We start from the raw sequence: 17348 nt of genomic DNA, 5'->3' as shown, positions 1-17348 counted from the left end.
GGAGAGAGAGGCTCCTCTTTTCAGAAGCAGTTTCTATGCTGCCACCGTCCACCCTGCCCACTTCCACTTTCCTGCCCACCCACTTGCACAATGCTTATGTAACTTTTCTCTCTTGCCGAGAGCTTTCTTCCACACTACCTTACCTCCTTTGCATTTTGCTGGCAGCATCCCTCACCTGACCACATCCATCTGAATACTGAATCCTGCCCTTATTATTAGAATCTTCTCTATAATATAATACAGACAAGAAATAAAAAGAGAAAGAAGTGTGTATGTGTGTGCGTGCACGAGTGCATATATATATGTGTGTGTGTTTATATATATATATATGTACGTATACACATATATATGTGCAGGTACAAACTAGGATGAGGAATTGCTATGTCAACATTATGAGTAGCTTTTGCTTTTATTTATTTATTTATTTATTTTCATACTGAAGATTGAACTCATGGGTGCTTTACCACTAAGCTATATCCCTAGCCCTGTTAGATGTCATTTTGAGACAGGTCTCATGAAGTTGATTAGGGCCTGGCAACATTACAAGGCTGATTGCAAACTTGTAATCTTCCTGCCTCAGCCTCCGGAGTTACAGGGATTCCAGGTGTACCACTACACCTTGGCTGTGAGCAGTTTCATGAGCAATGTAGTTGAGAGCTGGCTCACATATGAGCAGCCCATGCAGCTAGGCTGCTGGCTGGAACAATATCAAGGCAGGAGGTCTGGGAAGGAATGAAAAGGTGTCATGGATGTAGGAGGGAAAATAAAAACTTTAACAACAGCAAATGTGGGGAGCAAAGAGATAGGGTGAGGACGAGGAGTGAGGAGATCAAGAAGGAAGAGGCTAAACCAACAGAAAGGATGACAGTACAGGAAAAAATGGGATAGAGACTCATTTCAGGAGCTCTCAGTCTTACACAGCAGAGACCCTGGAGGCAGAGCAGCCTGGAGCAGCTGACTGAGTGGGAAGGTTTGATTTTACTTGGATGATTACCAAGCAATCAGGTTTTACTGTGGAGCTGGGGGGCTCAGTGATCACAGGGTTGACACTTAAAGGGGTTGGATGCATATTTTTCCCCCTCAAACTCTCCAAGGGGACGACTGAGTATCTGCAGGCCCTTCTTGCAGCCTTCTTCTTCCTGCCTGCCCCGACTGATCTCCCCAGCCCATCCAAATTCTCATAATGCTTCTGACCTTTGTGCCGGATCAAGTAGTGGCCGAGGAAGATGAGCAGGATGAGCAGCAGGAAGACGATGAAAGCCACAATCCCGCCGATGATAGCATGGTAGGTGCTGGTGGACGAGGGCACTGGACTGGGGTCTGGAGAGAAGTGGGAGGCACACAGTCAGATCTGGGGGAACCATTATCTCAGCATTCGAACTTGGCCCTGGGTAGTCTAACTCAGCAGAGAAAAGGCACTAACATAAGGAGAATGGAGCAGTGGTATTCAGCAAAGGGGATCTGACACAGTGTGTTCTCAAGATTGCTTCACCAAGCCTGGAACATAGCATTGTTAAAAAAAAAAAAAAAATTGACATATTCGAGAATAAGTAAAATCTGCTCACATTCCACCATCCAAGTTGATTTCTTGGCACCAAAACTTGACCTTGATCAAAGATCACTGCTTTAATGCCTGTTACCAACCTCTCTCTCTTTTACTTATGGGTGATCAGTTGTTCCTTCCTTATGTCCCATGCCCTCTTAACCTCCTGTCTGACTGGTATTTGAAACTGGTTCCTCTAGGGGGCTTCTCAGTCTATTTTCCTGCTGTCCTGATATCAGATAGGGAAAGAGCAGTGAAAAGCTATTGCAGCCAAGAATAAAGCACTTCACCCAGGTCCGGTGGCCCACACCTGTAATACCATGATTTGGGAGACTGAAGTAGGAAGATCACAAGTTTGAGGTCAGCCTTGGCAACTTAGCAAGACCCTGTCTCAAAATAAAAACTAAAAAGGATTGGGCATATAGCTCAGTGGGATAGCACTTGACTTGCATATGGAAGCCTCAGGTTCAATCCCCCAGCACCACATGCACACAAATTAACAATAGCGACAATGAAATATCTGGATAGCATAAAGAACAGTGTATTTTCTTGGCAGGAAATCTTAACACTCCAGTAAAACTTCAGCTTTCTGGTCTGTCTGAACAAGGAGGCTTGGGATTCCATTTCACTGACCACCATCCCAAGGCTCAAGGGACAAGGACTGACTTGCTTTTTTCATGACAGTGGTGTCTCTGCCATTAGATCCCCATAGCAACAGGGGATAGGTGTGGCAAGAACAGCCCCAGCCATAATCAGGAACTCAAATATCCACAGACAACCGCACAGGCCCAGGGTATGGTTCTGAGATATCCAAAATTACATTAGCCATAGCTGTATTTCTCTCACCCATGGGAGAGCTACTGTCTTGCTTTTAGACTCAGCTTGAGTCTGGGATGCCTCATTGTCCATTTCCATACTCAAAAAAAAAAAAAAAAAAAAAAAACCTTTCCTTTCTTATATCTCCTCAGGCTTGACCAGGCCTGCTTTTGACTTCCTTGCCTGTCTATACCTTATTTGAAAAGGAAACATTTGTGCTTTTTTTTTTTTTCTTCACATCTTTCATTTTTGGTACTGGGGATTGAATCCAGGGCTGTTGAACCACATCCTCAGTCCTTTATTCATTTATTTATTTATTTTGAGATAGGGTCTCTCTAAGTTGCTTAGGGCCTTGCTAAGTTGCTGAGGCTGGCCTTGAACTTGTGATCCTCCTGCCCAAGCCTCCCAAGTCACAGGAATTACAAAGGTGTGTCACCATTCCTGACTTGTGCACTAGTTTTTCATACCCTGCTTGAGAGGAAGGGACAAGACGGGCCCCTGTGCTCCACGACAGGATGGGGTGGATGTGATGGTGTAGAAGGGGTTTAACATACTATCTTCCTCCCAGGAGTATATAAGACAAAGTACGCATTGAAAATTAATCTTGGATAATTATTCCAGAAACTATGGATGTGGAAATGCCTTAGAAAAAGCACAAGCTTCCACTGCCAAATGACCTCTGTAGAGCCCCTGTCTCTACATTTAATTTCATTCCTGGCAGGTTTTCACTTAGGATGTTCCTGGAAGCAGATGCAGTAACTCTCTTGGCCACCAGGCGTCAGCACTGGCAGCACATGAATCACACAGGACTCCCTCAGCCTTTTAAGCACAGGGCAATGGGAGATCAGCAAGATACCAACTACAGGGCACAGGAACTTTCTCTCACTGCCAATCATAATCAGACTTGGTCTGGAGTGATCTGGGGGCAGAGACCAGTCCTCAGTGCTTTGTCTTTGCTCCTGGCATCTTACAATAGCCCTGTTTGTTGTGCTGAGGCAGCTCCCACATGCTGTGGTTGGCTCCTGGAGTTGGAATCACCAATCTAGACATTATGGTCTCAAGAACTCAGACCTCTTATCTCCTGGAGCTTGGCTGTTATCCCCCCAGACCCCGAACACACACACACATACACACACACACACACACACACACACACACACACACTGTATTAATGGGCATTTCAAGTTAGGGAGCCTCTGAAATTTCTGTGACAATGTGTTTTCCCTATTCTGCAGAAAGGGTTGCAAGACTTCCTAGCAAGACCCTGCTGCCATTGGGAACTTTAAAAAAAATTTCTTTGCAAACTGTCCCTGAAAGGGACTCTTTAGTGCATTTGGTGATCACAGTTTTGAGAAGAACTTCAGAGAAGAAGCATCCACTGGTCCCTTTAAAAGACACAGTATCTGAGAAAAGATTCTAACTATCTCTCCACACATATAAGTTTATCTCTTTTTTTTTTTTTTTTTCTGCCTGGGCCTACTAGAGTATGCCTAACATCTTCCTAAAAGGAAAGGACAGTAGCAACCTGCGTCCATAGTTACTCCTAGAAGGAGGAACTCTACTTGTTGGTATGGGAAATGTACATATGCTTGAATCTGATAGGCTCCAGGGACTCTAGATGGAGAATTATTATCCTTATTGCCAGGTGAGTACAGAGGTCGAAAGATGGTACGAGGAGAGCCAGAGTTTCTAGACAAAGGCAGTTGAGATCCCACCCCTTCATTGATTTTCCCTTATTACACATTCCAGAGTAGACCTAGAGCCTAAGTCCTCAGTCTTCCAATGAGGGAGCTATTTTTCCTCAACTCCATTCCTAGTCAAGGTGAGGGGGAAAGCTATCAGGAAGTGGGAAGAAGAAGAGTGTGAGATGTACAGAGAAGGGAGATGCTGGGAAAGGGGTTTAGGAAACTCACCGTTGACATTGAGAGTGAAGTAGGCCGTGTAGCTGCCCATGTTGCTGATGGCAGTGCAGCCGTAGATACCACTGTCGCTCTTGTTGAGGAAGGGGAAGATGAGTGCGCTCTCCTGGGTCGTCTTCAGAGGTGGATCGCTACCCTCCTTCATCCAAAGGTACTTCTGGGGGCTGTTGAGGTAGAAAAATCAGAAATGTTAAGGAAAACATAAGCCAGGAAGCTGAAGGAAGAAAAATAAATGTGGAGTGGAAAAGTAAAAAACCGATCAGGCTCAAAAAGCTATAGGACTCAGATTTCCAGAGACAGGGGGAAGGTGGCCTCTTGGGTTAATTCTAGAGAAGAGGAGATTTCCTAACTTTATCTTACTGTAACTTTGTTCCTTAGGACAGGCTAGGGTGCTAAGCTAGAGAGGTGATCCCACCTACTCCTGATGCTTTTCAGAAGAAACAATCAAAGGATGGATGCTGGACAGTGTCAGAGGGTAGGAGGCTCGGCTCAGACAGTACAGGGGAGAAGGGAAGAAGACATTCAGTGAAGATGACAGTCGGAGAGTGCGAAGGTACAAGAGGCCAACAAGTAGATCTTACACAGGGTTGCCACGACCCTCACAGTGTAGCGACAGCTTCTGGCCTTCACGGGGATGTGGAGGGTCCGGTCTAATCATTGCAGTCGGTGTGTCTGTGAAGAAGGAAATGTTGTCAACACAAAATTGCCCATACCTACTTAGGAGATCTCCCAAATCTTGAAACCACCCCATTATGTACTATGGCTTCTACCCCTAAATGTCTCAAAATCCCAAGAGGCTATGAACAAAGGCCTTCCTCCCCCAGCATTTGTGATTAAAGACTAAGCACCTAGAGATAGGGTTTCAGGAGGTCTGTCCTTACTGGGGTGGACTTCATGGAGGTCTTCACGGAGCTAAGAAGGGGAATAAGTGATTTATCCATGCTTAGCCAACTGCCTGGCACACAGATAGGACTTAATGCATATTTTTAACAGAACAAAGACACCTGAACTTGACACTGATGGAGTTCACAACCTCTTAGTTCTGTGTACTCTGCAAGGGAGCTTAGAACCAGCAGCAATGTTTGAACACAAAACAGCACTTCGAGTGGTCAGTCCAAACACAAAATGAGAACTTTGAAACAGCAAGAGATGGGGGTCATATTTTGGCTGCCAAAAAGGACTGCCACAATATAGATGAGCTCTGGGAAGGAATAATGGCATCTGCCATTGACGCCAAAGGGCTGCTTAAGAGGCTAGGTCCAGATGGTGGCTTAGAACAATGCAACCAGATGCTGGTTTAGAACAGCAGATAAAGAGACTGTGCTTCCCCTAAGGATAGAGCCAACCTTAACAACGAGTTAATGAACGTGTTCCAGTCAAATGAACAGGCCGAAGAGAGTCAGGCCAGGTGAGAGAATGGGTGTCCTGGGGCCCCACAGCCACAAAAACCTCTAGCACAGTGCCTGGAGTACAACATTTGTTGACTGATTGCTGATCACACTTGGGCCAAAAGATCCCTGGACAGTTATTGCCAGATGGTCCAGTATCTAACAGAGGAGATCAGACAGGAAAGGACCTTCTTTACCTGGCCAGAGACTAGGCTCAGAGCAAATGCCCAAGGCCAGGAGACTCACACTCAGAGCTGGTGATTACAGGGCACTTTGAAGTTTATAGAGTTCTTTCCTATGTATGGTTTTATTTATCCTCAGGATAACTCAGTGAAGCAAGCAGGAGACACAGAGAGATTAAGCTTTGGTCAAAGTAACACGGCTAGTAATCTTAATCTCTTTGTGGGAAACTCAGGTAGATCATGCTTCTTAACTTCAATGTCACTGATAGTGATGGTGGCCATCTCAGCTCAGCAGACCAAGAAAATTCATGGATCTAGTGCAAACAGAAGACTGCTCAGTTGGAAAAAGATCTGGGAATAGGGGGTGGTGCCAGGAAGACTGTATTTTCATTGCATTCATACTTTTCTGAAGTCATGGAATGTTGGCCCCAAAAGAAACCTTAGTGATCCCTTGTTCATCTGTCTTGTTTCACAAAGGATCAAGCTCAGCGGGGTAAAGTAATCTTAACATCACAAAGCTAGTAGGTGGAGGACAGACTAGAGACTATATCCTGGGATTTCTGATTTGCTTCACTTACCACTGTAATTTGCAATCTAATTATATACAATGCACTGGCTTAACTCAGGGGTTGGTAAACTGACCCTTGGACCAAATCCTGCCAGTTGCACATTTTTGTAAATAAAGTTTTAATGGAACACAGCCCAGCTCATTTGTTTGCATACTGTCTGTTTCTGTTCCTCTGCAGCAGAGGCAGAGTTAAGTAGTGGAGAGAGAGACTGTGTGACTCGCCAAGGCTACAATATTTATTACTGGGCACTTTACAGAAAGAGCTCACCAGCCTTTAGCCAGGCACTGCTACCTCTTGGCTCATTTTTATGTATTCACTTCTCTGTGGGTTTCACGTACATCAGGCACACTTTCCTTTACCAATCCTTATCTCATACCTGGTCCTTCTTCACCCCCAAGCCCATGACATACATAAAACTTCAATGTGTTGAGAGGTGGATCTGTCAGCTCCCTTTAGAGATTCATGGTTCACTGAGCACACGATGTCTGCTCCATCATCCTCCCGGGTAACCTGTAATGTCACTGAGCTGCTCACTGTGAAGGTTTTTCCATTGGAATCTTCCTGTATTCGGGTTGGTTCTCCTAAAAAGCAGAAACAGGCGCACACACACGAACACACAAATACACACACGTGAGTGCTAACATACAGATGTCACATGGGCCCCACTGTAGACACAGATGGTTAGTCTCAACTTAGACAAACTTAAGATAGGTGTGACTTGTAATCTCAGTTACTCAGGAGAATGTGGCAGAAGGATCGCAAGTTTAAGGCCAGCCTCAGCAACTTGGCCAGGCCCTTCTCAAAATAAAAAATAAAAAGGTCTGGGGATGTAGCTCAGTAACAAAGCACCCTTGGATTCAACTCCCAGTGCCAGTTGACAAATGGATATGTATACACAAGGAAATACATACCTGGGTTTACACAAAATATTAATCATTCCCTTTCTATTCCATACTTTATGTACCAATACGTAGACATATACCCAACTTCATAGCACCTGGGGCTCTTCCAATAGCCCCAAGGCGGAAGGTACTCACCATGGAGTTCTTGGTCACCCTTCCTCCAGGTAAGCTGGGCTGCAGGTTTGCTCCCAGAAGAGTGACAGTTTAGCGTCATTGTATCCTTTTCTCGTAATGATGATTTGTAACCCGTGATGATGGGCTTCTGTGGGATTCCTGCCATGGATAGGGGATGGCCAGGATAGGAAGGAGAGGCACCATGAGGTCACACTGCAGCTCTCCCTGTGGAGATAGCCTCTCTAGGGGTCAGTACATCTGGGTTCTACTTTGATTTAGAAAGATGAGTTGAAGACTAGAGATCATCTTTCTCTTTGATCTCCTTCCTGAGAACCAGAAAGGAAGACATAGGAGAAGAGGTGGGGTAGCAGATAGATTACCATGCCTGAGAAAACACTATCTGACTGGACACCCCAGAGTATAACCAAGTGGCCACAGAAATACTGTGAGGCTCAGGGAAGAGAAGAAGCAAATCAAAACACAGTATGAAGATGATAGTCTATAAACCACTGAGAGATTTGTCTTCGAAATGATAATTAACAATGCATGCACATCTCATGTTTTCCTCACACAATTTTGGGAGATAGGTGGTATAAACATGATTATTCCAGGTTAAAAGTTGGGGAATGCCTGCTTAAAGGAAATAAGAAGTCTGTCCCAGATCAAACAGTTAACCACAACAGTAAGGATTAGAACTTAGGTTTCCATTGCAAGGGAAGCACCCATTAAATTTTCAAACTTCCAGGAGGTCAGCCTGGCTCTGGACTGCTGCAGGGGCCCATTTATGGAGCGTTGTTTGCAAAGAAGCATGCTAGGGGCCCTCACCGAGCACAGTGACGAGGGACTTGGCTGTCCGCACAGGCATAGTGAAGATGGAACAGGTGTATTCGCCCTCATCTGCCAGGGCCACATTGCTGATGCTGATGCTGAGCTCATGGGGTGTAGAGCTAACCAGCTGAATCCGATTATCTCGAAGGGCTGGAAAGATGGGGAAAATTGGAAGCCAGTTTTTTATTGGCATCTTTCATGTTATTTATCTTGCAATCCCAGGTCTGCTATCTTTGGTGGGGTAGGGATAGCAGACAAAAATCTCCTCCTGAGTTTGAGCCATCTTTGGCTCATTCAGTGACTCTTTTGGGCCACTGGGTACAGTAGCCTAAGGGATACTCAGAAAAGTGGGTTGGATCTTGCGTGCTTATTTTTGAAATACCTGGTACAACACTGCCATCAGCTGCCTGGTAGGGCTCCTCTGGGCTGATGCTCCTCTAGGACCCTATAAGACCATGCATGGTCAAGGTCAGAGCTACAGAACTGAAGTTTCTCTGGAAACAGTTGAGGATCCCATAGTTTGCTGCGTTTCCAAATAGCACATCCTGCATTACTTAGTCTCTGGACTACAGGGACAATACCCTTCTGGCTTAGCAGTCCCCTTCCCCAGTCTATGGTTCCCGAGGAGAGAGATAATTCATGGCATCGTACTACCTCTCTTCTCCCCAAAGTAGAGCGTCTGCTGGGCCGGATTAGACCACTGCAAGGAGGAGTCCTCATGATCTTTCACTTGGCACTTGAGCACCACTGTGCCGCCAGCCACCACTGTTTCATCAGATGTCCAGGGCTGACTATCTGCAAGAGTAGAGTTGGATTAGTATCCTGAGGAACCTTTAGAACTTCTACCCATTTCTGGGTCAAAGTCCATTTCATCTAATTCAGACTATCCAAGGCTTTGGTGCACAAGAGCTCTGTGTACTCTTTTAAGACTTCATAAGGGAAGGAAGAGAGGTGACGGTGGTGGTGGAGGGGAGATAAATCCTATTTTCTCTTCATTTGAATACATCAAAAAACAGTCACTCGCTGAGTGTTTTCTGAATGAATTGACAGGGCCATAAACATTGAGAGGAATAAGGGTACCCCGAATCTGCACATTCTACATGGCACACGTGTCTCTCTGACAGGTTCTACCATTCATCTTTGAGACCATACATACATGTCTGTCATCCTACGTTTTGCCTCCCTGCCACCACCTACATGTAAGAGCAAAAACAGGAGAAGCAGCTGTGACTCATAATCCCAAAACTAAAACAGGGAAGAGGCCAAACTAGTCCTCGGGTTGTACATTCATTTATGTAACAGCTAATAAAACTGCAAAACAAACAAACAAAATATAAAAAATAAAGACTGACACATTTTGACATATTTTTCAATATTTCTAACAAAAATTTTCTTCCAACAAGTCCCTTAACACATTTCCTTTAATAGAAGTACTTCCCACCTCCCAACATACAAACCCAAACTACCATCCTGGTATCATTTTATAGAGTTGAAGGACTAAGTAATTACAGGGCATGGTGGTACATGCCTGTGATCCCAGAGACCCAGGAGGCTGAGGCATGAGGATCACAAGTTCCAGGTCAGCCTGGGCAACTTAGTGAGACCCTGTCTCAAAATAAAAAATAAAAATAAAGGCTCAGTGGTAAAGTGCTGCTGAGTTTGACCCCCTGTAAAAAAACGAAAACAAAAAACAAACAAAAACAAACTTGAAGTTTTCTTTTCAATATGATGAAAGCACATTTTCTAATCTCTCTGTCCTGAGCTAAGTTTAAAAAATGAAACAAAAAAGAACTAATGAGTAATCTTATGGATGAGCCATTTAACCCCAAATGTGCCTTGGAGTCGGGCTTAGCTGGGAGCCCCTGAGATTACAACACATGCTTCCTCTACCCAATATTTTTCCATGTCCCCCACAGTATGGATTCTGATTCCTAGTATTGATTCCCTCATCTCCAGAATGACTTTCTATGACCCAACCACACTGACCTTCATAGAACTAATCTAAAATAAACACCTTCCAGCTCTGATTCTGAAATGCTACAAAATATGCTCTATGGCATTAAATTACTCAATCAGCATTGTTCCTGTCTGGATTGGAAACCAAGAAACTTACTTCCTATATTCCTCTGTTAAGCACTTTAAAAACAATTGCACTCTCCCTTTGCCACTGACCTTCCCCATCCCCAGTCCTTCCTCTCTTAGTCACCAGAACCTCCTCTTCCAAGAAACATAAACTAAGTGCCCCTGTCAGAGAGGAGGTCCTGAGCAGTGAAGGTGTGTGTGCTGGAGTTGATACCAAGCATCCACCATTCAGGGTGGCTGTTTCCAAATCATAATACAAAGCCTGGTGGTTAGTTTTACTGTTTAGAATGGTTAAAACAAAAGAACAACAATGAGGAAGACTTTAAGAATCATGGAATCTATGAAATCTAATTACTTCACTTTTTAGGCAGTGAGGCAATGGAGGTGAAATGACTTTCTAAGGTCATTTTAATTCTAGATAGGACTAGAACTCCGTCTCTCAGTGTGGTGCTCTTTTAGTTGGAATGCTTCTCAAAGTAATTATCTAACTTGAGAATTAAAACTATGATTTTGAGATTAGCTTGCCAGTGACTGAGCTGGCTGAGTAAATTTGAAAGTGATATATTCTTAAAATCTCTCAGTGAAAGGTTTGGGAAACCTTTGATTTACCATAGCCATAGAACAATTTTTAGCTAGTAATCCCTTTGTCTCTGGCTCCTTTTGATCATCCTTGATTGGATCTTTCCAGCACCTCTATTCTGAGTAACCTATTTCTCTGGAATCATTTTATTTTTGGAAAGAGGTGTAGGGGTACAGAGGTCTTTGTACTGGAGTGAGGAAGAAGGAGTAGATATAAGTGAAATTGGTGGTGCAGAACTAACAACTAAATGTCAAATGGGAAGGAGAAAAAGTTGTGTGGTAATGAGGGGGGTGAGGACATGGTGTGCAGGCAAGATGAGTGGCAGATGATGTGAGGATGAGTGAGGGATCCGAGGGACATTGAGATGAGAGGCCTGGATTCTCACCTTGACTGGCCAGCATGTCAGGGCTGCTCCAGACTGTGGAGCTGATGGGCTCGTCGAGTGGAGCCAGAGTTCCCAGCTCCAAATCCTGCTCCTGCCAGTAGCCTGGGGAGAGAATCTCCATCAAGGATGAGCCCTGCATATACTGCTACAGTTTGGGTCTACACTTTCATTGTGGGGGTGCGGGAGAAGCTAGGCCCCTATGGAAAGTAGGTTCATCAGGATACCTAAGAGAAAGGAGAGACATTAACTAGAGTCCTGAAAAAAGGAAGTGATTTCTCCTTTGATGGGGTAAATTAAAGGAGGATGCTATGTTTAGTACATGTTAGAGACAAAGAGAACTTAGGGATCATTGGGTCCATCCATTTCTCCCATTTCACAGATAAGGACAGTGAAGCCCATAGGACTCTAAGTGGATTGGTGGAGGGCACTACAGAAACATGATAACCAGAGATTTTTCATTCCTTATCCAGAATTCCTTCTGCTACACCATATTATCTACCAAAATAACTACAGGTTTAATAATTAGAAAATATTTTCACAATTAATCCTTTTACTAAATCTGTAAAACAAGTGCGCTGGCATTATTCCTATCTTGGAAGCAGAACAAATGATTTGCCTAAGGTCATACAAATAGAACAAAGAGTAGAGATTAAACATCTGATTCCAAATACAAAGCTCTATTTGTTTCAAAGTGAGACTCATTATCGAAGAGTGCAAGGTCAGGGTTCAAAACCCCCGACAACCTTCCCAGATTGTTACCTTCCGTGGAGTGCTCAGATTAAGGTTTCCGTTTGGACCTTCAGTCCCTCTCTCTCACTGACTATGCTCCTTGCTCAGGTACGATAAAACTCCTTTCTTCTTCATCCCGGGCCTGAGTCACCCTCTTCTTCCTAATTGTTAGTTCCTAAACCTTTCTGTCAAGTACAGTAGTGTCAAGGGCCTGATTCTCCAACTCAAGCTAAAAAGGCAGAGGGACAAAGAAACTGGCCCCGCGAAATCTTTTCAGGATCTCCCGCCCAAGAGCCACGAAGTAGCCAATCACGTGCCTAAAACTCAGTGAGGTCATTGGCTGCTGAGCACTGCCTGGGGCTGCTACTCGTCCCGGGCCCAGCAGTCCCCCGGAGAACTTCACCAGTGGTCCCTGCGCGCTGCTGAGCCTGCGGGGGACAGGCGGCTGGGGGCGAGGAAGTGGGGGTCGGGCAGAAAGGACGAGAAAGGGGCGCTGGGACCTAAGCAGGGCAGGTGGATGGGTCGAGACTAATGTAAGAAGTGGGGCTTTGGGTTCACGGGAAAGAAAGAGGACCGGGACCAGGGAGAGAATTGTTGAATCAGAAGAAAAGGGAAAGAGGAGAGAGGGAGGACAAGGGGTAGTGGAGAACGCGAGGGGAAGGAGAGGAAAGGAGAGAGGAAGAAAAAGAGGGAGAAGGGATAAGGGAAGCGGGTAGGAGTCGGGAAGGAAGGGTGAGTACCAGAGATTCTTGCATCAGAAAGGGCTCTGAGAGAGCTTTAGAGGTTCACTGGCCTCCGTGGAGGCAGCTCCCCTTTCCTCTGTTTCTCCCGGACATCTCCCAGGAAATTTGAGAAATTGCTCTGTTCTTCCCAAATGGGGAGAGAGAGTAAAGCAGAGAAGCCTGCTTACAGGCTTAACTCTGTTAGCAGGTAACAAGTAGCCAGAAGTAGACAGGGGAGGGGGATGAGAGCTGCCGTCCAGAGAGGCCAGATCGGTGAGGATGAAAGAAGGAAAAGGGGACAGAGAAAGGTCCAGGGCTGTCAAATCCCACAGAGAGGCAGTCCCTGGGTGCCCAGCCCTTGCATGCTTTTTTCTCTGGACATCAAGAATGGAGGAAACTTCTAATTGGTGAGTGTTTCCTATTATTTTCCAGGTTGTGTGTCTGGGTGTGCTGTACCAACGCACAGTAGAAAAATCAAATGGGTTGTACAAAGGTATGGAATGGTGGAGGGACATGGGGTGCCTGGGGAGGTGGTTGTCTATGCTCAGTCCCACAGTATTGGTACCTAGTGCAGAAAGTCAGCACCAAATAGTGTGCTTGCTCAAATGAAGAGAGGAAATAGCCATCTTACAGAACTTTCAGTTTGCAGAGTGGACATTCAACCATGGATTCAGTTAATCTTAAAACAATTCTAGAGATAGGTGGCCATTTTTAAGATGAAGTCCAGAGAGGATTAATGACTTACCTAAAGCCACCCAAGTAGCATACCTCTTATGAATCCTTTCTCTGGTGGCCCTCCCCCCAAATGCTTTTTGAACAACTCCTGTTTCAGCACATTGCATTGCGATTTACTTATTTAGTTACCAGTCTCCTCGCCTAAAGTTTGAGCTGGTTAAGAGCAGGAGCCTCACCTTTTTCACCTTTGTATCTTTAGTACTTAGCCCATAGTGGGCTGCCAGTACATTTAATTGGCTTTGGTAATTCATTCAGCTACACTTGGTCTTGTGCTAGGTATACTGTTAATCAGGCAGAGCATGTACTCTGTCCTACATCAAGTCTGCAGTCTTCACTCTTCTGCTGCTTCTTTCATTTGTGCTTTTTTCAGCATTCTCCTTAGTTGCATTTCTCCTTGCTTATATTTCTTTCATCCCTCCCCTCCTCCTGCATTTTGCTGTCATTGGTTTCTTCTGCATAGGAAGAATAAGTGAAATGGTGATATATGTCAAACCAAACTGAATTGTCCAGATGAGGGAACTGGTAGCAAATACCTCCAATAAATGGTGTATTTGAGATATTCATGATATGTTGCCTCTGTAGGTTTGTAGAAAACTCACCTGTTTTAAGGAATTGTTCAAGAGATGGCTGGGATTTTTTTTTTTTTTGACCCCCTAGGGGTGACATTTCTCTCTCTAGTACTGAAAGGTACTTATGATCTCATGCCTCCTCTTGAGAGTTGTCTGTTTTTGTGTCTGAAAGCTTCCTTGCTGTTTTTATAATATAGTAGACCTGTAGTGATAAATTCTGAATGGCCACTCCCCTGGGAGTGTTGAGTGATTATAATACCATCAACAGAAGCATGGATAAGTAGCAGAAATTAAAAGCTGGTTTATGAAAGGCTTGCATCTTCTTTGGTTTCAGATTTTACAAATAATTTATGACATCATCATAATTTCCCTCAAAGAATGGTCTGGAAAGGGAAGGGAAACCAGGAGAGTTCTGAAAGGGAGCAATGGACTTTAAAGTGGAATTAGTAAGAATTTTACTCAAGGACCTTGGAAGGAGCTTCTGCCACATAGGTCAGACATTCAAGACCACCAGTCATTACTCAAGGAAGGCTCTTGCTGTTTGAGTAGAGTAATGGATGAATGAAAAGACTGGTTAAAAGCAGGAGCCTTACCTTCAGTCATATTGGTCACATTATATATCCTTAGAAACCTCCACTGACTCTCCCTCATCTACAGATAATATCAGATTTGTTAAGCTGGCCTTCAAGATTCTTTACAGTCTGAGGCCAGCTGCCTTTCAATTTTGTCTTTTTCTCCACTAAACTCATCCCATATTCCAGATATATGAGCTATTTAGAATTTCATTTGCTCACCTGTATTCATTCCCCTTTCAGTAATAACTTGGTTGATAATGCTCTGCACTCATCTTCACATGTCTAAACTCTGTCTCTCCTTAAAGCCTACTATTTGTAAGCACCTCTTTCAAGAAGTTGTCCCTGTTGGTTGCATATGAGAATAATGTCACATTTCTCTGGGTTACACCATTTTATCTGCTTGTCTTAAATGATGAATCATTTTTCACTTTTTGCTGCGCATTTAGCTTCCCTCCTAAATTAAAGAGATCCATAAGCAGGGTTGATATCTGATTCATCTTTGTATCCGATACTGGCCCCATACATACAGCATATTGCACATAGCAGGTGCTCAATAAATATTTAATTATTAAATGAATCAGATGCTGAACATCTTCTATTATGAGACCTAGGCTCAAAATCTGCCCAAACCCAACAGAATTGGAAGTAACAGGCCAAGGATAGGGTAGACCTCCTAGAAATAGAAGCTCTAGAAATCCACAAGACTGAGGGACTTGATATTTATCAGTACTTTCTGTATGTCAAGATTCCAATAAGGTACTTTATATGCATTATTCCAGACATTATTTTTTTGATGTGTGTGTGGTACTAGGAATTGAATCCAGGGGTGAGTTACAACTGTGCTACATACATCCCCAGTCTTCTTTAGTTTTTATTTTGAGACATGGTCTCACTAAGTTGCCCAGACTGGCCTCGAACTTGCAATCCTTCTGCCTCTGCTTCCCAAGTAGCTGGGATCAGAGGCATGTACTAGCATACATGCTTTTAAGAAGTATTATTATGTGCACATGTTTGAGCTCAGTTAAGGAACTTGTCCATATAATCCATCTAATAAGTGTTAGGATGGGACAGACTTGGAACTTAGTCCTCTTTAACCACAAAGCCCAGGCTTTCTGCATCTTTTCACTAAAATCCCTTCTTGTACTGCCTTCCAAGAATGACTCCCCTAAACAGTATTCATGATGCTCACCTCAGTATGATAAGAACAGTGTAGCAAGTTAGAAAGGACTACTTCTGCTGGTGGTGATACTATGATTGATGCCCACTGAATTACATTTTCAACTGGATTTCTGATTGTTCATCTATACGTTTGGTCCTATTTCTTATACTTCTGAGCTCCTGAGTGCCTCACAATGTGGGGCTTTAGTTAATCAACCACCAGACATGTTTAATTAAAACTAAAAAAATCTTCTCATGTTGTCGTAGCAATCTAGCATTTAGGCTAAAAACTAAAAGATTATCTTCTTGTTTGCCTTCGATGGCTTTGGGGCTTCCTTGATTCTTTTCCTGTTTACCCATGGGTTCTGATATGTTTAGGATTCTCAACATTTTAAAGGACAAAGTAGCTCTTTTGCCCACTGATTTTTTTCTGATTGATTGTTCATATTAAGAGTAGCAGAGGTGGGAACTGGAGACTCACTAATGTGCCTCTCTAAAGCATACAGTGACACCTATGATTCAGCTTTTCACTGTAAGCATAGGACCTCACACATAGTAAGTGCTCAATAAATATTTATTGAATAAATAAATGAGTGACTCAAATGAATAAAAATGTATTATGTCTGCAATTTAAGTGACTCTAGGAGGGAAGTCTATGATAGTCTGCCAGTATAATATCCTTGATTGCTTGGTTTATATATCTTTCCTGCCCTGTTTTGGGAGCTACAGTGCATTGGCCATAGGGCTGTAAACAGGGTGCACAATTTGGGATGGCAGGACAAGGGGGCAAGAGCCATCCTGCATAATTGCTGATGGTCTTACCAGTGCTTGGGTCCAGAACCCCACTTCCCTGAGGGCAGAGAAAACCTGAGTGGGAGTGGATGGTGATGAGGATGATGATGGTGATGACTCAGCATTTCTCTAGCTCCAGAGTTAAAAATACTACTCCTCCCAGCCTACTTGTTATTCCTCACGACTACCATGACAGGTGGGTGGAGGAGTGTTATCTCCAAGGCAAAAACATATTGGGGGCTGTGGCCCAGAATACTGAAGGAACCCACTTTTAGAAGGGTGTATCCACCATTAGGAAGTTCACTGCTAGGCTCCTTGACCAGAAGATCCCACTCCTAATTTCTCCCCCACTCTAGCATCTTAGTGAATTCTTATGTATATTTGGGTTGCACACAGAAGGGAATGGCCACGGCAAAATCAGACTTCCAACTTGACCGCTGGGGCTTTTCTTTATGCCACAGCTTTCTTTCTTGGACAGAGAATGGCTGATTGTACATTTGGAGGAAATCGGACCAGTTTCCATCTGAAAGCCTGATTTGATGATAACTCCAAGATTTGGGGGAGTCATTTGGACTTTTAAGCAACCCCCGCAAAACAAAAAAACAAACCAGCCAACCAACAAACACACACACAAAAACAACCTTTATCACAAAGGACTGTCTTTACACTTCATTTCTTATAGTTACTCTGTGTAGCCATGATTACATCACATTTACTGAAGTCTGCTAAAGTCACTATCTAATCACCAGTCTTGGACTTG

At 43.9% G+C, this 17348-nt stretch overlaps 1 protein-coding gene across 2 annotated transcripts in view; it reads right to left on the bottom strand.

Annotated features, from left to right (window-relative positions):
- The window catches only part of CADM3 (cell adhesion molecule 3), a 31087-nt gene that overhangs the window by 1251 nt on the left and 12488 nt on the right, over positions 1 to 17348 (bottom strand). The window contains exons 2-9 of one of the 2 annotated variants that reach the window (XM_079111972.1): positions 11309 to 11410; positions 8916 to 9056; positions 8259 to 8411; positions 7455 to 7592; positions 6828 to 6998; positions 4860 to 4950; positions 4273 to 4442; positions 1195 to 1320 (exon numbers count right to left, since the gene is read on the bottom strand). In XM_079111972.1, coding sequence (XP_078968098.1) covers positions 1195 to 1320; positions 4273 to 4442; positions 4860 to 4950; positions 6828 to 6998; positions 7455 to 7592; positions 8259 to 8411; positions 8916 to 9056; positions 11309 to 11410 — 1092 coding nt within the window. The remainder of the gene's footprint in view (positions 1 to 1194; positions 1321 to 4272; positions 4443 to 4859; positions 4951 to 6827; positions 6999 to 7454; positions 7593 to 8258; positions 8412 to 8915; positions 9057 to 11308; positions 11411 to 17348) is intronic. The other variant, XM_079111973.1, reaches the window with a different exon arrangement.

This window comes from Sciurus vulgaris (assembly GCF_902686455.1).
Source record: "Sciurus vulgaris genome assembly, chromosome: 1".
In the NCBI taxonomy this organism is placed as follows: Eukaryota; Metazoa; Chordata; class Mammalia; order Rodentia; family Sciuridae; genus Sciurus; species Sciurus vulgaris.
Note: the sequence above shows the minus strand (reverse complement) of the source record. Positions and strands in the feature narration are given on the sequence as shown.